This window comes from Lathyrus oleraceus, chromosome 7 (genome assembly GCF_024323335.1).
Source record: "Lathyrus oleraceus cultivar Zhongwan6 chromosome 7, CAAS_Psat_ZW6_1.0, whole genome shotgun sequence".
Taxonomy (NCBI): Eukaryota; Viridiplantae; Streptophyta; class Magnoliopsida; order Fabales; family Fabaceae; genus Lathyrus; species Lathyrus oleraceus.
Genome location: NC_066585.1, coordinates 329,586,556 through 329,597,517, shown reverse-complemented (window position 1 = coordinate 329,597,517; position 10,962 = coordinate 329,586,556). Strand labels below are relative to the sequence as shown.

Below are 10,962 nucleotides of genomic sequence, written 5' to 3'. Positions count from 1 at the left end.
TCGATTTAATCCTTCAAAGGTTCAGGTTACTTTGATCACCTATCAACCCAACCTTGTTGCACGACAATTTGGGTTAATTCAGGTTCTTCCAAAGTGCCTGTATGACAAAAAGGTTAGCCTCCTTCTCTACAATGCAGTCCACATCGAAGCCACTGCCCTCAAACAGATAGCCAGATACACTGGCAGGACCCAACTTACTCCCTTTAACTTCGAGCCTAACTTCCTCTGCACTCGAGAGTTTGGGAGATAGTGGACAAAATACTACATTGAAGAGTTTTGCAATGTCTCTTCCTTTATCCAACTCTTTGACAAAGCTTTTCTTCTTGTGCAGTAAAAGACCAGAAAAGGTACTTACACGCTTATCAAAGAAATCCAAACTTTTCAAAACTACTTTGAAACTGCCTATATGCCTGATGATCTTAGTCGAACCATCCGTGAAGCAGCTGTCACGCTCAAAGTAATTTTTTCAAAGAAAATGGAGAGTCTGAAGATTCCTTCGTACGCTCCTCATGAGAAACGCTATGAAATGGCTTTCAAAATGTTTCCCCCAAAATTCCATCCACTGCCTAATGCTGACTTTGGAGTGGCCCTTGCCCCTCTTTCAGGCTATTTACTCTTAGCTAACACTAACTGCTTTATGTTATTTTTATTTAGCCATTTGGGTTCCACCTAAGAAACCCACCATCAGAAGACCAGTCGAATCGAAGACTGGGGGAGCTAGCAAGCCTACAAAGGTATATTTTTGCCTTCTTATTTCTTTTTTTGCTTTTGTTATGTTTAATGATACTGACATTTCAATTCTTAACTCAGGCTGCTCGAAAACCTCCTCTAAGCCCCATCAAAATCCAAAAACCTGCCGAAATCCCCGTCATAATAGAATCTGACGAAGAGGATCTATCGCCGGTTCTCAACCTAACTTCCAGGAAGAGAAAACAGCCACCAAAGGTCACCGACTCTTAGAGTTAGCCTCCATAAAAAGTCCCGAAGAAAAGGCCTTCTACACTTACTATCCAAGAGCCTACTCCTAAAGAGATGGAAAAGATAGCGGCGACCCAAAGTGAGAGTGAGAACTCCAGCCCTGGGGTCGAAGGTGACAAGGTAAAACAAACTTCACTCTGCCTTACATTTATTTACCGTCTTTCACCACTTGTTATTTCGATTGTGTTGATTTCAGGGTGGTGCAAGTATCGTCGTTCGAGCTAAAACCACAACTTCCTCCACGCCATCTTTTATAGCGGATGTCTTAAACAGTGTTGGCGAACCCACTTATCGATCATCATCTGAGAAAGGCTCCATGAGTGAGATTAACCAACCTCCTTCTGATGGCCTTGATACTTCACCACCGAAGACTGCTACTCAACACTCCCACACCAGCGACTCCGATCATGAAACTGCTTCTATCGAAGAAGGTGAGGCTAGAGGGAACTCCCATGGTGGTGGATGGATTGATTTAAGATGGAGACAATCCTGAAGATGATTTATACAACGTCGAAGGAACAATCAATCCCCAGGGGGAAGGTGGCAACGTCGAAGATACGGTGATGGAGGAAGAGAATGAAGGAAACCAGATCCCAGTCCCTGATGATGATGAAGGCTTTGAAGAGAGAGGGGCTGATACAGGTGAATGGAAGACTCAAAACCAAACTCTTGTCACTCCAACTATTGCAGTTATTCCGATGGGCGGAGTTTCGACAAGTAGTATTTGGGGCCTTTCTGCAGAAAGACTGGCTATTCTGAAACGAAGCCAACCCATTGAATATTTGAAGGCTATGTTAAGCTGTAGGGAAAGTTCCTCTGAAAAAAGTCTTAGCATTGCTTCGATGTCTGAAGATCAAACTTCGAGCACTCCTGCAGATGAAGTGCTTTCCAAGATTAAAGATAAAATCTTTAAAGGCGACTTGTTCCTGCTGCTATTGGATGATCCTTTTGCCCCTTTAACCTTAAAGGCTCTTCTGAATCAAGTCAACCTGCTAGAAACTTCCCCTGGAGTTTCCAATGTTATATTGGAGATAGGTACTATGATCGACCAAGCTGTCACAGATAATAAGCTGCTATCTCAGCTAACATGGGAAATTGAGAAGAAGTTTGGTTCTAAGGCAGCTGCCTAGGATGCTGCCACCGAGTCCACCAACAAGGCGATGGAATTAGAATGAACTAAATAAAAGAACAAAGAAAAGATCGAAGGCCATGATCATGACATTTCTTCTTGGAGGAAGCAAATAGAAGAACTCCATGCAAAGATTCCTGATGCAGAAAAAAGCAAAAGCCAAATCTTAGAGTTTAATGATGCCTTAATGGCTAAAGAGCTAGAATTTGGCATGGAGTTCATCGAACAGGCTCGAAAACTTGAGTCTGACCTCAAACTTCTCCGATCGAAACGATCTTTATGTGAGAAACGTTTGGAGTTTCTTAAAGCAAAGTACCTTCAGATCAAGGTCAACCTTCCTTTCTAATTTTTTAGGCTCCTTTCCATTTTTTTAATCTTTTGATGTAATGAGACAAATTTTAATTGTAATGAATATTATCCCTTTGGGCCTTCGAATCAAATGTAAACCATTTTGGCATTTTTACCATATTGGCTCTGATTAACTTATATATAACTATTCATCTCTTATTTTTATCTCTTGGAGTACTGGTCTATATTTTTTAAAATATTTCCCATTTACTCTCAGAGTCCTCTTATCTTCATTAAGCTCTTCGATTTCATAGGCACCATTAGAAAATACTTGCAAAATCTGAAAAGGGTCTTCCCATTTTGGAGACCACTTCCCTAAGGTCCTATCTTTTCGATCCATTGGAAGGATCACTTTCCAGACCAAGTCTTCAGATAAAAAACTTTTGACTTTCACCTTCTTGTTATAAGAGTTATCTACACTCTTCTTCCGCCGTTTTAATAACTCCAAGGCATTTAACCTTTCTTCATCTAAATAAACTAATTCATCCAGCATCATGCTCCAATAAGACTCTATTGGAATTTCATGATGCCTTTGAATGCTTATAGATTGTAGGTGAATCTCTATTTTTAAAACAACATCATGGCCAAAAGTTAGCCGAAAAGGGGTTGACTTAGTGGATTCTTTGGGAGAGGTACGACATGCCCACAAAATCTTATCTAGAGTTTTGTGCCAATTTTTAGGCTTCTTCCGCACATGTTTTTTAATCAAACCAATGATCACTTTATTAGCATCTTCGACTTGTCCATTAGCCTGAGCATAATATGGCATCGAAGTTAACAGTTTGAAACCCATTTCTTTAGCAAATTCTTGCACTTTCGACTAGTGAATACTGGCCCTTGATCTGTTGTAACAGTCTCTGGGATTCCAAATCTATAAATAATATACTTCTGGATAAACTCGATCACATCCTCTTGACTCACGTTTGGTAAGAGTATAGCTTCGATCCATTTTGTAAAATAATCAACTCCCACCAGGATACATCTTTGAGTTTTGGATGATGGTGGTAGAATTTCCCCAATTAAATCTAAATCCCAACCTCTGAATGGCCAAGGCTTGATGATAGAGTGCAATTCGCTTGCGGGAACATGTTGTATGCCTGCATGTATCTGACATTCTTGGCATCCCTTTGAAAATTCAATGCAATCCCTCAACATAGTATGCCAATACATCCCTTGGCAAAATAAAATCCACTTCATCTTATGACCAACTTGGTGTACCCCACATGCCCCACTGTGGACAGTCGAAAGTGATAAATACGCCTCTGACTCACTGAGGAACTTAAGCAAAACTCCCTCAGGAGATTTCATAAACAACTATAACCCTAAAAGAACATAACTTAATGCTCGATACCTGGTTTTTCGATCAGCAGACACTGTTGGATTACGTAGATATACCATTATTGGTTTCCTCCAATCTTCATCTGTCAGATAATCTACTGCCAATATTTCGAAGTTCCCTTCATCAGCGTATCCCAACTTTGTCTTTTCTAAGTCTGAAGGGGTTAATCTTGTTGCCACGACCTTTCCTCTGACTTCGATGACTTTTTGCAATTTTTCTTTTGAAATTTTATACCCAGATGCAATCTGAGCCAACTCGTTAGCCACTTGATTTTCCAATCGAGGTATATATTAAATATTAGCCATTTCTAATCTTTTTAGAAATCGACTGACTATTATAAAGTACATAATTAAATTCTCCTTAATACATTTGTATTTCTTTGTGATCTGTTTTATGACTAACTTTGAGTCACCCATTATTTCGACCCGAGTTGCCCCCAATTCCAATAATACTTCAAGTCCGGCTATGAGGGCTTCATATTCGGCCTCATTGTTCAAACAGAGACCTTCTACTTTGTACTTGAGTCTTGTTGGAATTTTATTAGGAGAAATAATTAGCACTCCTATGTTTGTTTCTTCCTTGTGACTAGACCCATCGAAGTATAACTTCCAAGGTTCTACTTCAAGATAGTGTAGTGCATTTGCATCTATGGAGTGGTCGACTATAAAATTTGTTACCACTTGTCCTTTAACATCCCTTAATGGCATGTACGTTAAAGAAAATTCGGTTAACGCTAATGCCCATTTCCCAATTCGACTATACAAAATTGGTTTGGACAACATATGCTTAATAACGTCGAAATGAGATGAAACATAAACATCAACAAGTTTTATATAATGCTTCAACTTTGTACAAGATAAATACAAGCATAAACACAATTTTTCAACTATGTTATACCTAGTTTTTACATCATTTAAGACCCTACTGAGGTAATAGATGGCTCTTTCGACGCCATTATCATCCTCTTGAGCCAACATGCTCCCTAAAGTCTTGTCAGGCGCAGCTATATACGATCTCATACTTTTATTTCTACAAGGGGGCGTCAGGATTGGTAGATGACTCAAGTATGCTTTAATCTTATCAAATGCCTCTTGTTGAGCCTGAGCCTGCCCCCATTTGAACCCTTCCTTGCTGAGTCGAAGCAATGGTGAAAAAGCTTGTGTCTTCCCACTAAGGTTTGAGATGAATCTCCTCATGAAATTGATCTTGCCTAGTAGTGGCTGCAATCCTTTCTTCGTTAATGGCGCTCTCGCTTCCATTATGACCTTGGTCTTATTCTGGTTTATTTCAATTCCATTTTTGTGGACCACAAAGCCTAAGAAATTACCAGCCTGCACACAAAAAGCGCATTTTAGAGGATTCATTTTCAGACCATGCTTTCTCATCCTTTCAAAAGATATTCGAAGATGGTCTATATGACTCTTCCCTGAAACAGACTTAGTGACAATATCATCTATGTAGATTTTCATAAAAGTCTCTATAAAATCATGGAAGATTGAATTCATTTCTCTTTGGTAGGTTGCCCCAACATTTTTCAAACCAAAAGGCATCACCACCCATTCGTAGGTGCCTAAGGCTCCAGGGCATCAAAATATTGTTTTTGGGACATCCTCTTATGCAATAAATATTTGATTATACCCAAAATATCCATCAAGCATGCTTAAATATTCATAGCCTGCAGCGGAATCGACTAGCATTTCTGCCACTGGCATCGAATATTCATCCTTTGGGGTTGCAGTATTTAAATCTCTAAAATCTATGTAAACCCTCAAAGTACCATTCATTTTGACAACGAGCACAATATTAGCTAAGCATTCGACATACCTGGCTGTGCGAATGAAATTACAGCGAAAGAGCCTTTCGACTTCTTCTTTGATCTTCGAAAGTATTGCTGGTGCAAATCACCTTGGGTTCTGCTTAACATGCTTCTTTCCAAGCTTGATTGGCAACTTCAGTTCGACCATATCTCTGCTCAAACCAGGTATCTCATCATAGTCCTATCTGAAACAGTCCTTGAACTCTTTCAACAACTAGACTACTTCGACTTTTAGTTGAGGATGGATATTGGCGCTAATGTAAGTTGACCTTTTTATCAATCCCTCTCCCAAGTCTACTTCCTCAAGTGGATCCTGAGCTAACATTTTAATGTTTATTTCTAGTGGATCCTTCTCGAAACCCAAAGGCTCATCGTCGTAGATAGCATCTATCCTCTGGCCTTGCTCTTCATTCTGCCCCTTGTCAGGTGACATTGGGTCAAAGTCCTTCCCAGGACCTATTGGATGAGAAACTTCGCTGGCTTTGACAACCATGTTTTTTACTTCGGCCTCTAAGGCCAATTGTTGCTTATTTTCGGCTATGTAAACCGAAATCCTTTTTAGCGATGCGAACTCAGTCATCAGCACTGAATTCGCTTCCCGAACCTGTGGGTTCAACTTTAGACGCACCTAAGTCTCCAAAGTCGTCTTTGCCCACTACTTCTTTGTCCCAGCAAAAGCCATTGTATGGGTGCAATGACAGGGAACAATAAGCGTTGTCATCAGGAATAAATGCAAAATCGGCCGAATCACAAGGAGCGATATTGGCCAAATGCTTGTCGAACTGGAGTCTGTCGGTATGATTGATATGGGTTTTGAAGTACCCTTGATTTGCCTCTATATTTTCCACAATACCATCGGGACGCCAAATAATTATCCTCTGGTGCGTTGAGGATGGGACAACTCCGACCCCATGTATCCACTCCCTTCCAAGTAACAAATTATAATTGGCCTTAGTTTCCACAATCATAAACATTGTGGATCTTGTGACCGTTCCTACGGTTAATTCGACTTGGATAACACCAAGGGTGGAACCCACTTTACCTTCGTAGTTGGTAAGCACCATATTTTGAGGCTTGGCATCAGTGTCATACTTGCCAATTTTCCTCAGCATGTGATGAGGAATCAAACTCACAGTCGCACCACAGTCCACCAAGATTTTATTAATGGGAATGTCTTCGACCTTTCCAGTAATGAAGAGAGGCTTAAGATAACTCTTCATAGCCTCATTGGGTCTCTCGAAGAAGGCATTTTATTCTTCAACACAATCATTATTCATCACATAGTAGCATACTGGCTTATGAGCAACCATTTCTCTCTCTGTGATACTGTCGGTATCTTCCACCTATGTGATCCGGTCAAACTCCCTGGGCATCACAGATACCACACTGACTAAAATATCTAGAGAAGCCTCAGATCATGAGTCGAAATCATCAGTCAACATTTCATCTTCAGCAACCACTTGATATATCTTTCTATGGCCTCCTCTGCTAGATCATTGAATTTTCTTTTGACGAAGCTTGAGTCTTCCCTTTGCTTCGCAAACACGTTGGTGCTAGACTCATCTTTGTCTTTCTCACCAGCATCCCTACGGGATTTCCTTCTCCTTTGCTCCCTCCTCTATTGATACCTTATCATAGGGTTTTTTCCTTTATAGTTTTCAGATACATGGGAGGTTCTTTTGTCAGCCCAAAATTCCCTACGGTAAGCTAATGACGAACCCCTTTCGATGATTTTGAAAAGCTTTGTGACCCTCTTGGTGATTCACTCTTCTTATCCCTTCTAGATTTCGAGCCGCCTTCTTGTCGACACAACACTGCACCGAGGGCACAACATGACTTCTGATTGCTTTTTCTGGCACCTTCGAAGGAAGTCAGACAACATTTCGTCTTCTTTAGGGAAGGTGATTTTGTTATACCCTTCCTGTCGACATTCATCGTCAACTTCCATGGAGGTCTCATGGGATATCTCGACCATATTAACCTCCATATTTACATCTTCAGTGATGTCCAACTTTTGGAGTTGTAATTGAAGTCCCTCAGTGGCCTTGTCTATTTGTATGAAACCATCAGTGGTTTCCTTGGTGATTATCATCAGCTTGGAACCTTCAGCGTCCTCAGCGTCAGAGACATCAACGTTTTTGTTGGTGGTCTCTCCCACATCTTTTTGAATGAAGTCATTAAGAGATTCATGCTCAAGGTATTCAGAAACCTTAGCCATAACAGGTTCATTGACAAAGTCTTTAGTGACTTCAGTCATGTCGAAATCATCAGTGACTTCAACTAGGTTCACTTTCTCTGGCTCCGTGTAATGGGTATCAGCTACTTGCAGAGGATCAGAGTCGATCTTCATTTGGCTCCGTGTTTTGTCTCCAAATTTAAGTCTCCCTTTTTGGATGGCATTCTGCACAAGATCCCTGAAAAGAAAACATTGAGACATTTTATGACCCAGAAAACCATGGTATTTGCAAAACCCTTTTTTCTTTCTTTGTTCTAAAGGAGGTACTTTAGCACCCGGGGGTACTATCATTTGACCATCCTTAACTAACAACTCGAAAATTTCGTCACACTTTGTAACGTCGAAAATATAAGTTTTCTTGGGAAATTTATCATTCTTTTTATGTTTGACAGGGGTTTTTCCATTTGAATGGGCCAAAACTTTACATGCGTACGGTGGCCCTTGCTTCAATTCAGCAAGGTCGATCTCGTTATCATCGAAGTCTGAAAGTCCATGACAAGATCCTTCATCATCATTTCTGAAATCGACATAGGCTACCCTTTTACCTTTATTTGCCCTAGCCTTTTCTTCCTTCAAACATTCTAACTGTCAAACCCTATCATCCAGTTGGGCCATATCTCTTAGATACTGGGTATCTAATTTCTTCCTAATAGAATAGTCAAGGCCCCCGGCGGCCATTTCGACCAGTTCATGCTCTGGAACTTGTGTAAAACATCTAGCTTTGAGTAATCGAAACCTATTCAGATAGTCATCAATTGGCTCAGTAAACTTTCTTTTTATACTAGCCAGTTCCTTCAGACTTATCTTCGTTGGTCCCATGTAAAACTGCTCATGGAACATTCTCTCTAGTTGGTTCCAAGTATGGATCGAACTTTGGGGGTAGGGTGGTGAACCATATGAAGGCATTCTTGGTGAGAGAACTTGTAAAAAACTTTGTCCTAAGGATCTCATTATTTGACATATCCCCCGCCTCAATGAAATATCTAGCCACGTGCTCGACAGTGGATTCAGTGGTATCCCCAAAAAACTTAGTGAATATGGGGATTTTGGTTCTAGGGGGTGCTTCTGCCTGTAAGATACACTCTGAGAGAGGTGATGTATAATTTGGCCTTCAAAGGCAGAAACTTACCCCATTTCGAACCATAATCCTTTCGACCATGGCTGCTAGATTATTATCTGCTGCCAAATCATCATGTTGAACTTGCCATACGATATCATCATCGTTTTGGTTTCTATTTACCATTACTACCATTGGTTCCCTGGGTATTTGTGGTTCGATCCTAGGGGGTACTACTCTTACTCCCTGATTCCACATCTCTGGCTGCATTTGATTTTGTGGGATCTGGTTGATAGTAAGGTCTTCTTCAAAAGTGGCCTCCTGGTTTTCTCTTACCTAATCCCTAGGAGGGTGTCACTAGGGTTGTGGTACACCTAGGAATTCAGACATTCGCGCCACCTGCGTTGTCATCTGTTGAATCGACTGAGCCATATTTTGAATCAGAGGATTTAATATGGTGGTCAATGTTTGGGTCAACATTTGGACCATCTCATGGTTACTTTCGTCCATCTGTTGTCTCCATGCTGCTGCAGAGTTATTGGTAGGACTAGGTAGTTGTGTATGGTGTCTCAAACCTGAATATCGGTTAGTTCGACCCATGTTAACCTCAAACCCTTGTACTGGAGAGCTTATGTTAACCACTGGTTCTGAGAGAGTAGAACCAACATTGTGTAAACTGGCCACCACTGAAGTTGGCATTCTGTATGGTTGTTCTCGACTACCAAATGGTATTGAGAAACCAGGGGGTACCAAAGGCCTGTTTGGAATATCTCTAATTGGTGGGGGAGTATATGGAGCCCCCCTAGGCCCAATGTAAGTTAAAATCGGTTCAGTATGGGAAATCGAATGCGTAGGCATCGAACTCACCATAGATGGAACTATTTCAGACACGTGCACTGTGGCCGTGTTCGCCCCTATCAAAGAAGAATGGGGCGTTATGTTACTGGTTGATGGATTTTGAGAGTTTTGGTAATATGGCGCATTTACATTTACCATCCTCGTATGGGATTCTCTCCTTGGTCGTTGTTCGTTGTTTATGGCTACTTTACCACTCCTTAATAACATACAACGAATTCTTTCCAACAAAAAAGGAAAAAATTACACAATTCCAAAACACTAGCACCGTCCCACTAGGTGTGCCAATTTGTTTACCTTGAAAATTAGTAAACAACCGTTGATCTTCCAAATTTCTAAATTTGGTTACTCACAGGATCAATCAGATTGATCCTAGGACATGTGCTAACTGTTTTTAAAATGAATTTTAGTAATCATGAACACTTCGACAATACTAGTGAGAATAGTGATTGACACTTACGGTAAAAGGCTAATATGATTTAAGGAGAGAAATTGTAAAAGACTATGATGATAACCAAGTGGCAACGGTAAGTGTTCGAAACAAAGAAATATTAAGATTGTGAAATAACGAAGTAAAAAGAGACTGTTTGAAATAACAAAGTAAAGAAATGTATTTCTGGAAGAAAAATAAAGATGAATGGTATTGCTTTAAAATAACTAATAATGGTGTAAACAAACATACATTCTTTGATTTACGATTCCTCTTCACGCAGGTGCTTGGTAAATTTACAGACTATGTACACATTTTGACACACTTGATCCAAACACTAAGACCATTTATTTATACTTAAAAAAAATAATCGTTTCTAGCGGCCCTTCAATCACGTCGAGACACATGGCACCTTGCATTGATGTAACTATCCATTATGCCTCACGTGTACCTTCAACAGTTTCAGATAAGAGCAAAATCCCTCCTTTATTTGAATTTTGAATCTACAGTCGAAAACCATATTCAACCATTTTAAGAAATATTTCTGAAGTCCCAACTGCAACCGACTCTTATTACCCTTATCTAGTCGAAACACCCCTACTTGGTCGAACATCTCCTCCTGGTCGAAACACCTCTACATAGGATTTCCCTTTTGGTAATCCTTTAGTGGGCGTCAAAATTATGAGCTAACACCTACACACTACCATTTTAAACCCCTTAAAACAGTGAGCCTCCCTCATATCCATCATTTCATTCAACACCTTAATACACGAA

At 40.3% G+C, this 10,962-nt stretch overlaps 1 protein-coding gene across 1 annotated transcript; it reads right to left on the bottom strand.

Annotated features, from left to right (window-relative positions):
* Nucleotides 1-2,600: 2,600 nt before the first annotated feature.
* On the bottom strand, nucleotides 2,601-5,053 carry LOC127103652 (uncharacterized). The gene is made up of 2 exons (XM_051040898.1): nucleotides 4,247-5,053; nucleotides 2,601-3,206 (listed from the first exon to the last, which is right to left on the bottom strand). Exons 1-2 carry the CDS (start codon nucleotides 5,051-5,053, stop codon nucleotides 2,601-2,603), a joined length of 1,413 nt encoding a protein of 470 aa, XP_050896855.1.
* Nucleotides 5,054-10,962: the final 5,909 nt, after the last annotated feature.